The 21,269-nt window shown below is 35.8% G+C and overlaps 4 protein-coding genes across 4 annotated transcripts; 3 read left to right on the forward strand and 1 right to left on the reverse strand.

Moving 5' to 3' along the window:
* Positions 1–676: 676 nt before the first annotated feature.
* On the reverse strand, positions 677–7,171 carry LOC121969613 (50S ribosomal protein L4-like). The gene is made up of 8 exons (XM_042519805.1): positions 6,858–7,171; positions 4,009–4,254; positions 3,816–3,912; positions 2,210–2,358; positions 1,701–1,808; positions 1,492–1,611; positions 1,162–1,335; positions 677–1,020 (listed from the first exon to the last, which is right to left on the reverse strand). Exons 2-8 carry the CDS (start codon positions 4,114–4,116, stop codon positions 919–921), a joined length of 858 nt encoding a protein of 285 aa, XP_042375739.1. The 5' UTR covers positions 4,117–4,254; positions 6,858–7,171; the 3' UTR covers positions 677–918.
* A 118-nt stretch (positions 7,172–7,289) lies between these two features.
* Positions 7,290–8,807, forward strand: LOC121969612 (pentatricopeptide repeat-containing protein At4g31070, mitochondrial-like). The gene is made up of 2 exons (XM_042519804.1): positions 7,290–8,572; positions 8,647–8,807. Exons 1-2 carry the CDS (start codon positions 7,347–7,349, stop codon positions 8,660–8,662), a joined length of 1,242 nt encoding a protein of 413 aa, XP_042375738.1. The 5' UTR covers positions 7,290–7,346; the 3' UTR covers positions 8,663–8,807.
* Positions 8,808–12,642: 3,835 nt separating this feature from the next.
* Positions 12,643–16,212, forward strand: LOC121969614 (probable GMP synthase [glutamine-hydrolyzing]). Its single transcript, XM_042519806.1, has 5 exons — positions 12,643–13,695; positions 15,154–15,211; positions 15,335–15,418; positions 15,492–15,633; positions 15,724–16,212. Exons 1-5 carry the CDS (start codon positions 13,218–13,220, stop codon positions 16,105–16,107), a joined length of 1,146 nt encoding a protein of 381 aa, XP_042375740.1. The 5' UTR covers positions 12,643–13,217; the 3' UTR covers positions 16,108–16,212.
* Positions 16,213–16,344: 132 nt separating this feature from the next.
* On the forward strand, positions 16,345–19,771 carry LOC121972260. Its single transcript, XM_042523949.1, has 3 exons — positions 16,345–16,452; positions 18,636–19,043; positions 19,736–19,771. The coding sequence occupies exons 1-3, from the start codon at positions 16,345–16,347 to the stop codon at positions 19,769–19,771; spliced, it is 552 nt and encodes a 183-aa protein (XP_042379883.1).
* The last annotated feature ends 1,498 nt before the right edge of the window (positions 19,772–21,269 follow it).

Consider the following 21,269-nt stretch of genomic DNA (forward strand, 5'->3'; position numbering starts at 1 on the left):
TGCAGAAACAAAACATGACTAACAAGAAAATAGAAAGCATGAGTGTTACTAACAACGACAAGGGAGTTTCGTCGCGGCGAGCGAAGGTTAGGCACAGCAAGGAAAATTAACAACGGAAGAGAGAGCCTCGTCTCACCGATGTAGGGCTCCTTTGAGAGAGGGCTTGTAGTTGTCGCGGCGAGGAGGGAGGCACGGCGAGGGAGGGCTTCGGCTACGAGAATCCCGAGGGCGAGAGAGCTGGGGCTCTAGAGGGGAGGGCTTCGGCGAAGAGTCGCGAGAGGGATAGAGAAGGACTTCGGCGAAGGTTTCAACGAGAGAACAAGAAAAAGTAATTTTTTTTAATATATATATATATATATATTAAAAATAGGCCCCTGAGTAATTTGGGCCCTGGGCAAGGGCCCTGATAGCCCTGGGCCAGGGCCGGCTCTGGGACTAAATATCTCATGCTAACTAAAAATTAATAATAATAATAAATAAATAAATTTAGTGTTTAACAAAATGAGTAAAATATAAAACAAAATGAGTAAAACATATAACAAAATATGGATATCTATCCGCTGCCATCTTCATCGACACCGTCAACCCAGATTAGAAAACAGAGAACACAACAAATGACAAAGATGCAGCTATGTGTAGTTCGACGTAGAACACACTAAACGAAGAACATGGCCCGAGTGTAATCTTTTGTGCATGATAGACTTTAAACAGGAGACAATCAGGTGGTCCAATCTTTTAATACAAAACATACAACTAAAATAGTCTCTGCCTTTATTAGCTACTCCTAATGGAGAAAACAAAAAAGTTATCCAACATGAATCTTTGTTTGATTTGACAACTGATTAGTCAGAGCATCAAATAAACATTTGATGTGAATCGATCTTGAGCAGATGAATGTTCATTTCAGATACAACTGCATCAGCGATTAATGGGAGTGTGCATCCGCTCAACAATGCGACTTACGGCATCTCGAGTCATCACGAGTGTGTCATGCAATAAGATACTGTAGACATTCAAGCCCTGCATGATCATGGAACATTTGCATAATTTAAACACCTGAACCAGAAAGGAGAGCAAATCCCGACACAGCTTGTGTATCAGCCCCTTCATTCACAATACACTAGACGAAGGTCAAAAAAAATATGGTTGGTTGCTACTTACAATGGAAGGTAATACATTGACATATTGCAGATTTCTCGTTGCCAACTTAAGTTTGTCATCTATGGGGCCACCATCAACCAATAAAACTTTCCTTGTGTTTTCCAGTTGGGCAAGATAGTTCACAATGTTCTTCGTCTTGTGGCTTGGGACTTCCAGATCCTCAAAAACAATAAGCTGTTGAAATCACCAAACATGTTCCGTGACAATTAATTGATTCATAAGAACGTATGTAGACATTAAATTTATTTTAGAACAAATAATGCACTTGACAGATGACCTTCACAAGTTCATGCAAAAGGTAATAAAGGAGGTGAAAAAGGACAGACTAACCTTGCTTTCAGCTGTTCGAGCAGATAGAGCAATTTTTAATCCCAATCGCCGAACCTTCTTTTGCAGCTTGAAAGCATGACTTCGTGGTTTAGGTCCATGCATGGTGGCACCATGCCTAAACTGTTAAAAAGTACATGTAGTTAGATAAAACGTTCTTAGAATGAAGAAAAGTACTGCACAGAAGCATTTTAAAGAAATACGATATACACCTGAGGGGCACGCAAAGAACCATGTCTTGCCCTTCCAGTTCCTTTTTGCGGGTATGCTTTTCTACCAGTCCCACTTACTTCACTAATAGTTTTTGTTGAATGTGTACCCTGTGAAGCACATGATGAGCAATGATGGGCAAAAGAAATGGCAGACTAGCTCTAGATAATGTAACATAACTAAAAACCAATTTGATTGCGACGTCTCTGGTTATGATAGTCAAGAAATGAGAAAGTTTGTGGGCTTCAGGTGAACAAACAATTATACAACATGAAACACATTTACAGTTGTGAAATATAGTAAGCATATGCAGCATATATTATAAATCAATAATTGTGTCTTCTCCCTACTTCACATAATCAATTTCAATAATAAACAGAAAACAAGTGTACCCTATGGAAATCATATCACTGGAGAAGGAATACTAAGTTCACAAAGAACATCCTCGAAAGTTGAAGATACATAAAATAAAACATGCAACAAATTTCCAAGCTTGAGAATCATATGATACCTGCTGCCTCTTAGCAAGCTGCCATCTCACAACACGTTGGACAATATCCTTCCTAATAGGGACATCAAAAACATCACCAGCCAAGACCATCAAACCTTTGTCCTCGCAATGGAAGTTTGTCACTCTTGTTACTAGATCAGCATATTTCCCTGCAAATTGAAATCATATTTAAAGTACAAAAAAGAAAAAAAAAATATATAGAAAGCCTCTTTAAATGACTGAAGCATATTCAGATGAGAACACAATGCAATTTAATCCTAAAATATGGCATAGACACAAATGAGGATTCACAAGAAAATGTAAGATATTGTGTAAATGATTTCATAACGTAGTTGACAGAAATAATTGCTAATTGGAAGAATACTTTCTGTCTCTGAATAAGATATCCAAACTAGAATGACTTTTCTCTAAAGCAATCGTTGCCACTGTCATACAAGAAATTGTGGTTACATTAGAAAAACAAACTGGGAATTCCACAATAACCTATTCTTTTAACTAACAAAAACTTAGACAGTAATGTAATTGAAAATAAATATATAAATAACGCACGTGAGAAGAAAATGCAGATGAAGATGATATAACAAATAGTAAAGACCTTGTTTTTATGGTGTTATACAGCAGCAAGCCATAAGTCTAAGATTACTTGAAGTTGGCTATACGAATTGTATCCTGCCATCAACTTTATTCAGAACTATATTGTTCATAATGAAGCATTATACTACAAGTGATATTTATGGTTAAAAATGGTTTTTGAGATTTTCTCTTACACTGACTATAAGGGCTAACATAACTCTGGTTAAAAATGGCATTCCATAATACAATTACCAAAATTCTTTACTAGCAATTTGCTTGCTCTGTGTAATATATATCATGAGAACAGTTCGATTGGTATACATAGTCAATAAGATGACACCAACAATATAAAACCACACAAGAAAACACTATATATGAACATCAACAATAAACCAGACTAGAAAATCATTAACATAACACCAATAGGCTAAAACCGAGTTGGAAATATTATAGAGGAACATCAACAATGTTAAATCAACAACACATAAACAACAGATTGCACCAATAGCATGAAATAAATTCAACATTACTCTGAAGCAACTACAACAGTAAAGAATCACATCATGAACATTAATAAAACACCAAGAGGATAAAACCACACTACAAACATGATGAAAGGACACCAAGAGTTTCTGAGCAACTCTACCCAATCAAATTTGAACTCCCTAGAAACCCAAACCTATACCTGCAAATTTAGAGGTAAGAAAAAAGAGGGTTCATGCAGCCCAAACTAAATTTTGAGATCATGAACCATATCATATTTCATATACATCATAAGGCATGACTTACCTCCATATTGAAGTTGTAGAATGAAAGTTAACAAAAATAACATTAGGAAAAACTCACAAGTATCCAAATCATTCCAACAGTATGATCTACATAATCATCTTATGCTTAGCAACTAGATCATGCAATTGAATATAATGTAAGACAATGACAAATGACATAAGATATAATTCACAAGGCAACCATTAGATTGAGTTACAATACCCCCCTGCTGACCACCAAAAAAAAACCAAAAAGAGAAAAATACCTATATCAGAATCTGGCCTAAGAACAGTCTTGTTTCTTAACAGCTCAGGTGGAATTAAACCTCCACTCTCGTGAGAGTCAAGGGAGCAAAACCTTCGCTGTGCCAAAGAATGAATCCATAAATTATTCAAACCTTAATGAAAAACTTGAAACTAAAACTCAAAAAAAAAACTGTCAAAAAAACTCTCACAGACCATAAAGGAAGAGCCATTCTGCAGAGAGAAAACGGTTGAGGGAATTGCATAGGAAAGTCTCCTAGATTGCTTCAGATTGTTGAATGTTATTCGGGAAAGATTCCACATTTTTATTCTATCTATGAGCTCTTCAATTGTTGGTGAAACCTCAGCGTAAATGCTCGTGCAGTGACCAGAGTAAGTTGATGGGGAGGTTGCAGTATGAAAACCACAGTGTTGCGTCCAGGAGTAACGTGGAGCAGCGATCTGCATCCCAAAACAAAATTTAGGAGATAAACAAGTGGACGTCTAAAATCAATTTTTAAGCAAGTTTTGAAATAGAGACGAAATATCAATAATTATTTACTACCAAAAAGTATAGAGCCTAAGATCCATAACACTCTAGTTACATTCATTTCCTTGTTAACTTAGTTGATACATCACCTGACTCATTCAGAGCACAGGGCGGCTGAAGGTCTCTCGTATGATTATCCATTATGTTTTGAAATAATTACTTACATAATTTAATTTACAATAGTTTCCACGATGGCTCCAATTCTTTAATGGGACTACCCTAGTTTTTCATAATCTTCCTTTAATTTAAAGTTATATTTTGGTAATCTAAAAGTAAATGTCAACATGGAATAGGTAGACTAGCTAAACAACTTTAATTAATTATCAAAGATTTTTTTTGTCAATCAGAATCAATCCATTATATCAATGTCTGAATGTAATGCAAATTAACAAAGTGTCCTTGCATTGTTATGGACGTTCTCTAAGTAAGAGGTTTGGCTAATATTAATTCAAAGAACAAAGTCTTCAACGTGTCTCAACTGAATGACAATATCTAATATATGCTCTTCATTAAGCATAAATTCTACAAATTTATGAGAATATTTGATGGAAACCTATTATCCGCTATCCAGCATTGGTTACACAAATTTCAAGTTTCAAAAAATGAAACCATTGAATCATGGTTATGGTGCCATCTAATGACTTTATCCACATTTCAGAAATCATTCTCACTAATTATACCAAAACAAACACAATCACTATTGCTTTGTTTACTTGGAGGTGTTGATTGAAAAGGGAAAGGAATCAAGAAAGAAAAGAATCCCTAAGAAAAAAGAAAGGAATCCTTTCTGTGCTTATTTACTTTAATTGAGGAAGGTGAGTTCGTCGGAACGGCAGTCGAAAGGCTGGAACGAACGTTCTGGCACGGGAGCACCTCATGTCGTTCCAATTTTTCGGTGCATAACGTCAGTTGCTGTGGGGCGGCGTTCTTGGACGTAATAACAGCAAAAACGGTTGGAACGGAACGGATCAGGGAACGGTGATGATTACCTCCGGAGGAATTGGACAACGACGTCGGAGACGCTCCCGGCGTGGCCTGATCCGACAGCGTGAGCGCGAGAAGGCGGCGTCGGTGGCTCTTTAGGGTTTAGGTGTGTGGGACAGTGCCATGGTTTAATAAACTTAGAATTTAGATTTTAAATAATAAACAAAGGGTACTATGTTTAAATTCACATTAAAATATCAAAGCCTCATATATCACACTAAAATATAATAAAAATTCATTTTATTTTTTTAAAATCTAAAAAATTTATTATAATCATATAAATTTATTTTCTTATTAACTATTAATTGTTATTATTCTAAATAAACTAAATTAAATTAAATTAAATTACAATTAGTTTTAATTATTATGATCCCCTCTCTCTATATATATAAAAGATTTATTATTTATTCTTTATGTTATTTAGTATTTTAGACTTATTAGTACATCATTAAATATTTAATAGCTTGTTATTTTCATAATTCTCAAACTACAAATAGTCTACACAAATTATAAACTAAAAAATTTAATTAAGTTAAATTTTTAAATAGGTTTTTCTTTGTATATGCACCATAACCGTTCCATGAAATGATATTAGAACTGAAACGATAGAGTCCACGATGGTTACCACGACCATTCCGACGAAACATGTGAGATCAATTCATTAAATTGTTTACTTAGAATAAAAAAAGAGAAAATTAAATTGTTTATAGTCCAAAATAGAGGTGCAAATGAGTCAAGTCGCTCACGAGCGACTTGGTCAAAGCTCGACTCGAGCTCAAAGTTGACCGAGCTCGAGCCAACTCGTTTAATATTCGAGTCGATTTCGAGCCCATTTAATACCGACTAGATGGCTCGTTGTGCTTGTTTAAGTCAGGCTAATTCAATATTCTAATATTTAAAATAATTACTACTTTAAAATTAAAGGATAAGTTGAGAAGGTGTTTATGACTAGAATGTGTCGTTGGGTTGTTAGAGGAGAGATGAAGGTTCGAATCCCAACTTGCATATTAAAAAAAATACTAAAATTATTTATATATTTCAAATATCCAATGTCTTTATTTTATTTTTTTATATATTTATTCGTCAAAAGTTTCTTAATCTATCACTGAATTGAAGAGTCTTTATTTTAAATATTTTTCACATCACGAGGATCGTTTAAATCGGGAATGTTTGTTATTGGTGCTTCCCAGCAAGTTGCTAAACAACTTTTGCAGTAAGAATTGGAACCTACGTAAACATCCAATAGTTTGTTGACATCAAAGTCACACTCATTTTATTATCCATGGTGATTCATAGTTCTGATGATATAATCAGTGTTAAGTCCTTTGTTCGCAACAGGCAAATTTGTTATACAGGAAACAGAATCAACAAGGCAGAAAATTTTATCTTTACAAAGTCTAACACAATCAACCAAACATGCAAAATAAAACACCAGATTCTAAAAAATATCGACCTTCAAAATCAGGAACACTAGACCTTGGAACAAAAAAAAAGGGATGTTGTTGATGATACACGCGAAGTTAGCACTTACCCGACAGTGGAGCTCTGCCGACCTCGGAACGTCGGACCACGTTGTTGTTGTCGATTTGCCCGAAGAAGCTGAGGACTGCTCGATGGCTGAAGCTGCTGTGTCCCGACTTAACTCGACGGTTGGGTTGCTGCTATTGCTCGACCGAGGGACGCCGGTCTAAGTTGCCGCAGAAGATGTCGAGGACGGTTGGAGCGACGACGTGCAACAATCGCGAGAGAAGAGGTCGCCGGGAAAAGGCGGCGGAAAAGAGAAAGAGAACGGCTGGAGCGATGGGAGGATCGGCGCAAGAGAAAAAGAGTAACAATAAAACCTAGCTTTATTACGGCGAAGGGTAGAAGGAGATTTATGTAATTTTGTTTTCTTATTCTTTCTGTCTTTCCTTTTGCTTCCCCTATCCTTCTAAATTTTTAATAAAGTAAACAAGAAAAAAAAATCGACGGAGGAAAACTTCCTCTAGTTTTACTTTCCACACCTCTAAGTAAACAGCCAATGGCTTCCGAAGCCCTTCTATTCTACCGCCAACTGCACTCTCACGGCCTCCGTGGCGCCCTCTCCTTCCTCCCTTCTCTCGTAAAAGCCTCCGCCTCCGCCCCCCACCACCTCCACTTCGCCCTCCAGCTTCACTGCGTCCTCCTTAAGACCGGCCTCTCCTCCGACCTCGTCACCACCAACTCCCTCATCACCATGTACTCCAAGCAATCCCGTGTCTGTTGCGCCTGCAAGCTGTTCGACACGATGCCGATGAGAGACTCCGTCACTTGGCACGCGATGGTGAGTTGCTACATCGGCAACCAACGCTTCCTCGAGTCTATGGACATGTACCTCCGGATGACCTCCGCCGGGTTCTCCCCTAAGCCCGAGCTTACTGCGTCTGTTGTATCAGCGTGTGGCCGTGCAGGTAAATTAAGCTTCGGGAAAACCATTCATGCTCGCTGCATCGTGACCAAAGATTTTGACATCTCTGTCCTCTTGGTTACTTCTCTCACTGACATGTACTCGAGATGTTCCGACTTAGTTTCTGCTCTGAAGGTGTTTGATAGAATGCCCGAAAGAAATGTGGTATGTTGGACGGCTATGATCTCAGGGTCTAGTTCGAATGGTAGATATGACATTTCAATTGAACTGTTGCGGGGCATGGTGATGGATGGAATCAAGCCGAACAGAGCCACCATTGTCTCCGTTTTGCCAGCTTGTGGTGCATTGGGTTCTTTAGATCATGGGAAGGAGCTTCATGGATATGTGTTCCGCCATGGCTTTGACTCCGAGCCGCAAGTAATTGGAGCTTTGATAGGCATGTATGGTAGATCCAAGGGAACTCTACATTTAGCTATACTTCTTTTTGAGAGAGCCAAGACAAAAGATGTGGTTACATGGAGTTCCATGATGGCATTATCTAATCGACATGGAGATTATTTTGGCACTCTGCGGCTTTTCCAGTCAATGCAACATGATGGAGTTCAAGCGAATTCTGTCACATTGTTGGCACTGATTGGATCATGTATTGGTCTGACTTCTACTTTGTTAGGCCGAGCTGTTCATGGCTACACTTTGAAGTGTAACCTTTTCTCTGAGATTTGTGTTGGGAATTCTCTCATAGACATGTACACCAAATGTGGATGCCCTGAATGTTCAGTTAGCGTATTCGCTGAAATGCAAGAAAAGGATTTGGTTTCGTATAGTTCGATGATCTTGAGCTATGGGCTTCAAGGCCATGGGTACGATGCTTTGAATCTTTTTACCGAGATGTTACATCTAGGAATCCAACCTGACAGAATCACACTACTTGCAGTTTTATCAGCTTGTAACCACTCAGGACTAGTGGACGAGGGAATGCGATTGTTTGAGAATGCGAGAAGGGACCATGGCACATTGTTGAGTTTGGAGCACTATGCTTGCTTGTTGGATCTTTTGGGGAGGTCTGGAAGGCTTGAAGATGCCTGTGAAGTTATAAGCAGCATGCCAATGGAGCCCAGTCCGAGAATCTTGAGCTCTTTGGTGTCAGCTTGTAGGAGTGCTTGTCGATTTGAGGACGCGAAGAAGTTGGCGTTTAGGCTTATTGATTTGGAACCAGAGAATGCTGCAAATCACACATTGTTGTCATCGGTATGTGCAGAAGCTGGTGATTGGTTTCAGGTAGAAGAGATCAGGAGGCAGATGTGGATGACGAGAATGAACAAGATCTCTGGAAGCAGCAGAATTCAAGCATTATGAATGGATAATACTGTCCAGCAGCATGAAGCAAGACATATGGCATTTGCATGCTGACAGCCATGGAGACCGCCATGGCCGTGGCCTACGCCTCCGGGGCGACGGTGCACGTGAGAGGTGATTCCACCTATGGAGGATCTATGAATCATGAATCAGTTCTAGAGGGAAACGGTGCTGTGTCCTGAGCTCTTGCACCTCTGCAGGAACTAATTTACTTTCAAAACTAATCATGTTCATTCCAGTAGCAAAATAGTGATACATTCTTTTGAGGCTATGGATTGAATTTGAATCGGAAATTCTGTGCATTATTGCTATAAAACTTGAAAATGACAAACTTCTGTGTTTTGATTTTTTCCAAATGAAAAGCTTTTATTTGAGGTGTCAATAGCAACCTATGAAAAGATTAATAACTGGTTGCTGAAGGAATTCTTTGCAGTTGTCATAGAAAGGTTCCACATCATCCCATGAGTTGAAGTGGAAAGTTTCGGAATATTCAAATTGAAAATAATAAAATCAGTCATTTTCCCTTTTACCTCTATACATTCCAACTAGATTAGATTAGAAATAAGTTTAAATAATCAATGCTCTTAATATTTAAGGGCATAAAGTTTATTAAAAAAAGACTAGACGAGTGCAAAGGCCTTGATTAAGAGTAATTTAGAATTTTTTAGATCCATTAGTCGGTTTCGTTAAAAAATAACTAATTGACTTAAATAACTCCGAATCACTCCAAACCAAGGTTTTTATATTTATCTAAATCTCATTAATACATCTATGCCCTTAAATATTAATTTGATGCATTATATTGAGAGTAATATATTTATATAACAACTTTTATATTTATCTAAATCTCCTTAATGCATCTATATCCTCAAATATTAATTTAATACATTATATTGAGAGCAATGTATTTTTTAACATCTTTGATATTTAGCTAAATTTCCTCAATACATCTATGCCCTCAAATATTAATTTGATACATTATATTGAGAGCAATGCATTTTTTTTAACACGTTTCTTATCATGCTACCAAATAATACCAATTGATTTGAAATGGTTCTGTGGCCATGAATACATTCCACCAATCAAATGTTTTACAACAGCAATCGAATGGTAACAATAACTCGATTGGAAATGAGTTAAAAAATAACTACTCTCAATATAGCATATCACATGTATGTTTGAGACCATAGATGTATTAAGAAGATTTAGGTAGCGTTTGGTTCTCTCCTAAGAATCGGAATGAGAATGAGTATCATAATATTGTGGAATGAAAATGAGTTTTAGCTTGGGTATCATTCATAAAAATAATATTTGGTTAGTTGAATATTTTCAATCGGAATGAACTTAAATTTTCATTTTTACCCTTAGAGAAAAATAAGAGAAAAAATTAAATGGAAAATAAAGTTGAATGTGAGAGAAACATATGATGAGAGAGAATGATGAGAGAGAAAGTGTGATGAGAGAAAATGAAGAGAGAGAGCGTGATAGGAGAGATTGAAAAGAGAAAAAGTATGATGAGAGAGAAAATGTGTTGAGAGAGAAAGAGTGATGAGAAAAAATAAAGAGAGAGAAAGTGTGATGAGAGAAAATGAGAGATTGAGAAGAGAAAGTATGATGAGAAAATGTGATGGGAGAGAAAGTGTGATGGGAAAAAAATGAAGAGAGGGAAAGTGTGATGAGAGAAAATATGGAGAGAGAGTATGGTAAGAGAGATTGAGGAGAGAGAAAGTATGATGAGAGAGAAAGTATGATGAAAAAAATGAGAGAATGAAGATATAGAAAATAATGAGAGAGAGTGTGTGTGTTGAGAGAGAATATAGGGAGAAAATGATAGAGAATGTGTGATGAGAGAGAATGAGAAGAGGGAATGTGATGGAAGAGAATGAAGAGAGAGAAAGTGTGATGAGATAAAATATGGAGAGAAAGTATGGTAAGAGAGATTGAAGAGAGAGAAAGAATGATGAGAGAGAAAGTATAATGAAAAAATGAGAAGAGGATGAAGAGAGAGAAAATAATGAGAGAGTGTGTGTGATGAGAGAGAATACAGAGAGGAAATGATAGAGACTGCGTGATGAGAGAGAATAAGGAGAGAGAAAGTATCTTGAGAGAGAAAATGTGATAATAGAATGAGGAAAGAGAAAGTATGCTGAGAGAGAACAAGGAGAGAGAGTGAAATGAAAAAAAAATTGAACAAATATACTAGGGTATTTTTGTCCAAAACTTAATTTTTATTCTCATTCCATCAAAACCTAAGGGAGGGGGTGAGTTTCATCCATACCCAAATTTTTGGGTTTCATTCCAAAATCTTGATTATCATCAACAAACATAAAGTTTGGGAATGAATCAATTCCCTCATTCCCAAACCTCTAAACCAAACGCTATCTTAGACAAGTACATCGGTCTTTACTTGAAGTAATTTAGAGTTCTCTAAGTTTATCAGTCAGTTTTGGACAACATTCAGAAAATAAAAAATTTGATATTTTCTTATGGATGAGTCCTAGAAAGCCATTTGTAAAGTCGGTTAATGAATATCATCGTCATAGCACCTATAATGAATAATGAGCATTTGATATTATTTTTCACGTCGAAAATGAATTGTAAAATCATTGATTTGTCAAATTGATATCTAAGGTAAAGATGCATTAAGGAGACTTAAATGACTGACTATATTATTCTTGATTTAGATTGATTCAAAATTTTTATTTTGTCCAAAAGTGATGGATGAACTTAAAAAACTATAAATCACTCCAAAGTCCAAACAAGATGAATGCAAGTTTTCACATTAAAAATATATGAAAAATATTATGTGATTAATAAGATGAAAGATCTTTTCATTGGTAAAATTTTTTTATGTAAAATCTAAAAACAAATCTATATGAGAATTCTATTAGTAATACCTTTATACTCTAACTCTCCTTCACATATTTATGTCAGTGATTTAAGATTGAAAAATAACTATGTGTTTTTGTCACTTTTAAATTTAAATACGTTTAGATATTCGGAAACTTATTCTATAAATTATAATTCTTTCTTTGTCCTATGCTTGATCAACTTTTCATTAAAAAAAACATTGTTGAACAAAAGACTAATAGGTATTTTAAAATTTAGGATTAGGAACCATGCTCGCCAGCTTAGCGTGACACGTACTGCGTAGCGACAATTTGTTGATGTGGCCATGCGTACTATCAGTTTCCACAGAACAGGCGAGTACGCTATAAGCGAACTAAAATAAGCCTTGGATTCTATCTCTATGTTTTTCGTGATAAGACATCCTGGCCGGTCGGCCGGCCTTTGATTAAAGACTTCCGGTAAACAATTAGAATAACTAAAATCAAAACAACTACAATTTTGTCAGTGTTTGATCGTCTTTCAATTTGTATCTATTTGTAAATTATATATATATATATATATATATATATATATATATATATATATATATATATATATATATATATATTTTTTTTTTTATTTTTTTTTTTTTGAAAAAGGTTCCTTCTAACACACTGACTATTGCCGGTTGCCTATATGTTCACGGTGACTATCCGTCTTCATCATTTAAAACGCTAGACGACGCCTCTCTTTCTCCGCTGCACTTGTCTTCTTCCTTCAGTTCTCGTAAGCGTCTCTTCTCCGGCTTCACTCGACGCCCTGTCGCCGGATCGGTAGCTTCGTGCGGCGTAACAGAGTTTTTAAACTTCCATATGCCCTTTAATTAGTAGGATTCGAGCTCATTCACTGAATTTAATTTGTCGGTTATCTAAAAGATACTGAGTTTCGTATTGGTTTTCCCGTGAGCCGTCTCTGGATGCGCGCGTGCCGTTTTGTCTGTTTCGAAAATGTCGCGCCGATTGATACTTCGTCCTCGGTTTTCGCAGTGAATTTTTGTGTTCAGGTCGGAGACAGCCGCCTCGTAAACCCTAGTTTGGGTCTCAGTTCGTGCTAATGAAGATGATTGTTAAATAAAGAAGGAATTTTCAAGCGCTTCCTTGGCCTTGATTCAGTGGTTGTTTCGATCGATGGGTGGAGAGCCACCTTGAGATTTTGACTGGAAAATCGCAGCCTTGATTTTGATTTTTTTCTCTGGGAATCACGGTGTCTGGCCAAAGTTGGATCCAAGGCGTTTCATTTGAGAAACAAATTGGATAACACATGTCAGGAGCTCCGAAGTTACTATCCTCCGATGCAGCTGATTCTGAGGCGAGACCTGTCCTAATGCCTGGCGGGAACCAGGCCAAGTCTCCGGCCGCCGCTGCTCAGAAGCCAGTTTCGAAGCCTTTGAATAAAACAGAATGCTTAGAGGTTGCAGGTAGTGAGAAGAAGAAGAAGAAGGCTGCAAGTTCTGCCGCTGATCTCCCTCTCATTCGATCTAGTTTAATCGCTCTCTCTGCGTTTAGGAGGCATGATTTGTTGTCGCAACCAAATCTGTCGATGAATGCTTCTTGCTCCTCTGATGCTTCCACAGATTCGTTTTGTAGCCAATCCTCCACAGGAAGGATTGGCAGAACAAGCTTGACAAGACAGAGTAGTCAAAAAACAATTAAGATTGTGGCTAAGGCGGAGAAGGATGTTCCTCCAGCAGAATTATTTCAAGGAAAGAGGAAGTGTGCTTGGGTGACGCCCAGTACAGGTGAGTTGTTTTGCTTGCTTAATTAGATATGTTCGATGTGCTAACACCTTGGTTTTCTTTTACTTATTTAATGAGATTTTTCTTTCACGTTTCAGTTAATACTGAGTAGCATTACTCCTAGAATAAAAGTTATAGTATCCCTTTTTTCATTACAGTAATGAATATTTTCATTACTGTGAATATTACAGTATAGGTTAAAGAGTTTCCTTTGAAACTATTGTTGAAGATTCTTCAACAAGTGGGAACCGTTGTACTGGGTTATGTTGTAGTAGAATAGATGCATCGGACCAAATTGACTGTTTTGTGATTAAGGATCCATCACTATAATTTCCTTGTAGCAGTAGTTTAATTTAGAATTGTTTAAAATCCAAAGAATTATTTGATGAGGGGTTCTATAGGGAACACATTAGATTGTGCTTCTTACTTAAATGTGGTTTATCTACTTATCTCAACATCATTTTGATGCTTATTGGTTCACAGAGAACCTAATTCATTATCTTGAATTTGAAATTTTTGTGGAGAACTTTGAAAGTGTGAGAACAGAATGGTTTCTGTTTGAAGAGAAGATTTTATCATCATACACTAAGTTAGTGAAGATGAATCTGGTTTTTTTATTTTGTTTTCTGAGGCAAAAACTTATTGGTTATATTGCCATCAAGCCCTACTTTATTGGTAAATCCTTATCATCCTTGTGAAGGTATTGTCACTGATCTGGGACCTGCAAGGACCACCAATCTTACTAATAAAAAGAATCACACTTTAGGCGTGTGCTTTAATAGTATGAACCACACTTTAGGTGTTTGCTTTAATAGTGTGTTAAGAATGTCTTTGTAGGTCACAACTAAAAAATATTGGTTCAATCAGTAAATTATGTTAAGAAATATCAACTTGAAGATTGTCCAGAGTAGAGAATAAATTAAAAAGAAAAACACCTAATGAAAGGAAAATCTTATGGTTTGACAGTGCTTTTATATCAGTTTATCTTTATGTTGCCTTATGGTGGAATTGTTGGTGCAACTCAGTTTCACAGTCCTTTGGATTGAAAGGTAAGTGGATGCTTTTATGAAAAAGACCAACCGCAGATTTTTTTTTCCTGGTTCCATATTGTATTGTGTTAACTAGTTGTTATTGATAATAGTTGATTACTTTCATTTTTATTAAATCCATTGGCATTTTGCCAGTTTATTTCACTTTTTTATGGCCTTCTTACACTTTCTTACAGAATCTGTTCAATTTGTAGGATCCCTATGGCGTCCAAAATAATTAGTGAATTATTGTCCTGTATTATATCCACATTTATTCCTTTCAGTTATTAAGGTTGTTTTTCATGTAAGCTTTAATTAATCCTTGCTTGCTGTCATAAACTTTACTATCTATTGCTTAGCTGCTAATGTTTGTCGATCATTTTGTAGAAGTGTATTTAATTTCTATGTGATACTTTTTTCTGCGTTACTACAGAATCGTGTTACGCCACTTTCCATGATGAAGAATGGGGAGTTCCTATTCATGACGATAAGTATGCAACAATAACCTGTACTTTTCTCAATTTTTCTATGATCTAAACTTTGAGAGTGCACAAGTTGCATTGGGTTAACTGACAATATGTGTTTTTTTTGTCTTGTCTGGAAATAATCAACAGGAAATTATTTGAACTTCTTGTACTATCAGGTGCACTAGCTGAGCTTACATGGCCAGTTATCCTTAACAAAAGGCACATGTTTAGGTAATGTTTTGAAAAATTGGAAGCGACATGATGATTAATTATCAGGTTAGCACTCATAGGGCCACTATTTTAGGGATGTTTTCTTCAAATTCGATCCGGTCGCAGTTTCCAAATTGAACGAGAAGAAAATTGTTGCATCTGGAAGCATCGGTAGCTCCCTTTTGTCGGAGCCAAAGTTGCGAGCTATAGTTGAGAATGCACGAAAGATGCTCAAGGTAATTAACTCTCGTCTCTTCTTACTTTCCCTTCCATGTTATCATTATTTCTCATTTAAAGTTACCTTCCTTCTGTGAATACTTGAACAGATAATAAATGAGTTTGGATCATTCGATAGATACTGCTGGAGCTTTGTGAACTACAAGCCTATCGTCTGTGAATTCCGATATCCTCGTCAGGTGCCTGTTAGGACTGCAAAAGCCGATGCCATGAGCAAAGACTTGGTTCGACGAGGCTTTCGCAGTGTCGGTCCGACGGTAATCTACTCCTTCATGCAGGCTGCTGGATTGACAAATGACCACCTCATCAGTTGCTTTCGTTTCAAGGAGTGCGTAGCGGCTGCATCCCTTAGTGCAGGGGGCTCACTAGAAGTTAAGGTAACAAACAACCTGAAAGCCAATGAGAACCTTATAATGCAGGAAGGGGTTGAATTGGAACTGTCAAGGGGGGCAGAGAAGGTAAGCCTTTCCTAGTTCTCTTCATTTTGGTCAATTCTCATACTGCACATTGAGATAGGTAATCCTTCTTAGTTTAAAATTGTGACTCCAATGAGCAATGAGATCATGTTGCTTCTTGTTTCTTCTTGTTTTTTACGGTGGTTCTTCATGAGTCGTCTAGAAAGCAAACGGTTGCTATGTTTCTCGCCTACCCAAAAACGATCTCATTGAGCATGTAAATACCGGGTGAAGAATTGATTATGGATATAATTGATGACTTTGTCTAATAGAAAGCAAACAGTTTGTGCAGATATTAGATTAGCAATTTGTTTGGTTGAAGGAAGATTACGCTGCTACGGGGACTGTATCTACATGGCAAATGTTCATTAAAGCCAATGATGATGATAATTTTAACAAAATAATACTTGGCATGCTCTTGAAATATCTTCGAATGTCAATTTTCTGGGACTACTCTAAAATTTGATTACAATTTATACTGTAAATATGATGTCAAGAGTTCGGATCCTCGGTCCCGAAATCACTTTGTCCCCATGTTATTTTGTCAATCGGACGGGCCAGATTATAATCCGAATTAGTCAAGATCACCCCGTCAAATCATATGTACTAACCACAAATTTTGAATTTTAATTTGTTACAACCTATTTGATTTAGCCAACTCAAATCATGCTGAGAATTGGTCCAATGAGCCATATTTTTTGTTTTCTTAGTTTGACTTTTTTTTTTTTTTTTTTTGCGACAATCAAACATGAAAAGAATTTGGTAAATTACTGAACTACATAATTTAAATTTCATATTATCTAAATCGTGTAAGTAATTTTAAAAATACCTAAATTGTGTATCCAATATTCATTTTGCCTCTCCGTTCCTTCACTTTTGTTCATGAATTGATTGTTATAACGTAAGAATTGATTCGATATGTTTCTATGACAAAAAAAAAATTAACTAATTATTATATTGCAGTAATTAATTTAAAAATTTTAAAATAATTAAAAAATCTTCTATAATTAAAAATTTATTACTCTAATTAATGTTTAAGAATATGAATATAATCAAAAGAATTAGACGAATATATAAAATTTGTTTCATATCATTCCGAGCTCTTTATGTCCATCAATTGATTTTGCGCTGAAACTGGTTGATGGACATAGAGAGCTCAGGATGATATGGAACAAGGTCATCGTCTAGTTCTACTTATTATATTTATGATCTCAAATATTAATTTGATATAACATATTGAGAGCAGTAAATTTTTAAACATGGATTAATTTTTTAGACACATGCGTATTTAAAAAATTATTGCTCTCAATATAGTTTCATGTTATTCTGAGCTATCTAGGTCCATCAGTCGATTTTGACTGAAATTGATTGATAGATCTAGAGAGCTCGGAATAATATAAAATTAAATAATAAATATTCGTCTAATTCTCTTTATTATATTCATGTCCTCCAAAATTAACTCAATATATTATATTGAAAGCAATAAATTGTTAATCATAAAAGACTTTTTAATCTTTTTTTTTTAAAAAACAAAGTTTAGTAGTTATTACAGTGTAACAACCGATTAAAGGTACATTTCATTGTCACATAAACATACCAAATCAGTAATTGATTTTTAAAAATCGATTTGTATTTAAAAATTCGTTACTATACATGAATATAATCAAGAGAACTAGATACGAACTAGATGCTGAACTCTTTATGTTAATCAGTCAATTTCGATAAAATTGACTAATGAATCTTAAGAGCTCAAAATGATATGAAATCAGAGTTTTTGTATTCATCTTACTCTCCTGATTATATTCATGTCTCTAAATATCAATTCGATATATCTTATTAGTAACACATTGTTAATCATAGAAGATTTTTTAATCTTTTTTGTCACATAAATATATTAAATTGATTGTCATATTGTAGTAATTGATTTGATGAGCAAAAGTGGACGAAAGGAGAGGGAAAATTGATATCGGATATGCTATTGTGATATTTTTAAAATTACCCATGCAATTGGAATAATATGAAATTTAAACTGCATGTTCAGTAATTTACCTAAAAGAATTTATTCAATAATGTCAAAATGTTAAGTGTAATTTTAAATTAAGGGAAAAATTAATTGTGTCTACGAGACCGTTTTGTCTAAATAGTAAATCTTATTGGTCAGAATTTAGTCAGATAAAAATCTCTATCTTTCAATTATAATACATATATGTAATTAATATATACATATAATATTATTAAAATACTCATATATATATATATATATATATATATATATATATATATATATATACAAGAGTGTTATACTGCGCGACGTTGTTTCCGCGGCTTGTGCGCGACTTCAGCGCTGGCACATGACGTGGCTCACATATTTAATCTCTCTTCCCTGTGTTTCATTTTCTTTTCTATTATTCACCTAACGTGTTGACTTTTTTGCTTCCCTTTGTTTTTCTTTTTAATCTTTTTCTTGCTTTTTTATTTTTTCCACAAACCACGTCTTTCATCATCGCCTCCAAAGCCGATCATTTTTTCCACAGAGCGAAAACTAGGGCAACCCTCTTGCTGCTGCGGCGTCGTCCTCACCGTGCGCCCTTGTTCCTCGTGCGAAAAACCTTCGACGACTAGCTAGTCGCATTGGTATTTTGTCGTCGTCGCCACTGTCCTTGCCCATTTTTGCCGCTCCGGTGTTCCTCGTCCTTGCCCCTCGCCGTCGCGACGCTGGATCTGCGCTGTGGTTCCGTCGAAGCTGTCCTTGCCTCTGCGCTGTTATTCCACCGAAACTAGGCAGATCCTCGCGCCCCTCACCGTCGCGACGCTGGATCTGCGCTGTGGTTCCGCCGAAGCTGTCCTTGCCGCTGCGCTGTTGTTCCGCCGAAATTAGGCAGATCCTCGCGCCCCTCGCCATCTCTCTGCGCCATTGTTCTCGCTGCCAACCTCACGCCACGAAGCCCCTCTCTGTGAGACTCCTTGTTCACAGTTTTGCTTCCTCTTCTACTTCCCATTCTTTAATCTTGAAATTAACAATTGCTGGACAATATGATATTACAACTGTTGGATCTTGTGTGTGAGTTTCATAGTTTAAATGTTCAGGACAGCATGTATCAAAATCATACAGGACAACATTCTTCTTGTTTGTTTGTTTCACATGATAGTACTATGTTAGCTTACTGCAACATTCCTTTTTTTTTTTATGTATATGTATATTTGATTTAGTGTGTGAGTTTCATTTGGATGCATTCTTCCTTTTTTTTTTTTGTTTTTATGGATCTTGTGTGTGAGTTGTATCGTTTATATGTTCAGGACAGCATGTATCAAAATCATACAGGTTATGGTTATGCTTATTTCTAGTTCCATGAGTCTTCAGTGGATGCATTCTTCTTGTTTGTTTGTTTCACATGATAGTACTATGTTAGCTTACTGCAACATTCTTTTTTTTTTTTATGTATATGTATATTTGATTAGTGTGTGAGTTTCATTTGGATGCATTCTTCTTTTTTTTTTTTTTTTATGGATCTTGTGTGTGAGTTCCATTTTAGTTATTTACTACCATATTGAAAATTAGAGAATTTTTTATAATCTCAAACTGTTGAAATATTCCTAGTATAAAAACTAGTGATAACTTATATTCTTTTTATTCTACAATTTACAGGAAACTTGCAAAACTTCGACTGACAATCTATGGTAAATCATTTGATTTAAGTTCTAATATTTTGTTTATATAAGATTCTGAATATTTTTTAAAATGCAGGGGAAAACATATGTTGTATTTGTTGGACGTAAACCGGGAATTTATGAAACGTGGGTAGAAGCTTCTGATCATGTTAATGGCTTTAAGGGCGCCATACACAAATCTTTCAAAACGAGAGAGGAGGCACAAAAAGCTTATGAGGAATACTTTGAAATAAGATCTGCACCAACTTCCTTTGCATCTAGTCCAAATAAAATATCATGTGCAACTTCAAGTTCAAGGTCAAGTTCAGATTTGGAGAGAAAACTTTTAAAAACTGAAAAAATTATTAAGTTGAAAGATGCATTAAAAGAGATAGAGCATCAGTTAGATTCTCTTATGATCAGTGATGATAATGATGATGATTAGATATGTTGTTTGAAGTCGTTATATGACTTAAAGTTCAAACATTGATTTTAGTTTGAGTTGTTAATTACAAGTGTTGTATCGAAATTAAAACGATGAAACAATCTAAATTGCTTTATCTATGTTGTTATAAGTAATGTGATTAAGTTGTGGATGTGCTTCATGGGATGTGCTTCAAAAACGTATTACAACTGCTTTTTAAGCATGGGACCGCCACATGCATTCATCACTACAATAATGCAGAAATTCCAGCACTACACCTTGTCACCACATAATTAACAGCATAAATCCACCTTCCAGCACTACACCTTGTCACCACATAATTAACAGCATAAATCCACCTGGAACGACTTGATCCTCCGAACACTTCCAAAAACAATATTTTCCATCTTATTCGACTTCATATTTAAAACAACCAGCCAAATGACTCCCAACCTTATCAGGGAACTTCACCCAGCTTCGCATTATAAAAACCAACACCCAAAGCAAGAGCTGAGGAATTCGACATCAAATACGAACAAATAGCAGCAACCTACAGAGACAATTTCAGCAGATCCTGCAATTTAAAAAGCTGCTCCAGCTCACTTGCATCAAATACCAACAATTTTCCAGCAACATGTCATTAAATTCACAGGATAAAGCATTTCAATTACTTCAGAACATGTCTTTTATCATAGGAATTCCTAAGCATCAACAACACAAGATAATATCAATACGAAGACGAAATACTTCGTGAAATGACTCCCTCAGTACAAAGCATTCTAAGAATTCCACAGCTTATCACATTTAATTCCTCTAACTCTTGCACATTCACAGCTATATTTTTTTGCTTATTGATTGGTTAAAGGCCATAAGCCATCAATTACTTGGCCTATAAAAGTCTCCATGATGATGTTGATAGGAGACAGAATGGTCCAAGATCAAGTAGCAATCACTTATTGCAATGTATGCTCAAGAAATAAACGGAGAATTAAATAAAAATAAGCATTGTCTATGGAATGTCACACAATCAAATACCTTTCCTTCAATTTGAGATTAACAGGATACAATTAGCAATAGAGGTGGCAATTCGACTTTTTTTTACATTTTT

The sequence above is a fragment of the Zingiber officinale genome, chromosome 4A, assembly GCF_018446385.1.
Source record: "Zingiber officinale cultivar Zhangliang chromosome 4A, Zo_v1.1, whole genome shotgun sequence".
Classification (NCBI taxonomy): Eukaryota; Viridiplantae; Streptophyta; class Magnoliopsida; order Zingiberales; family Zingiberaceae; genus Zingiber; species Zingiber officinale.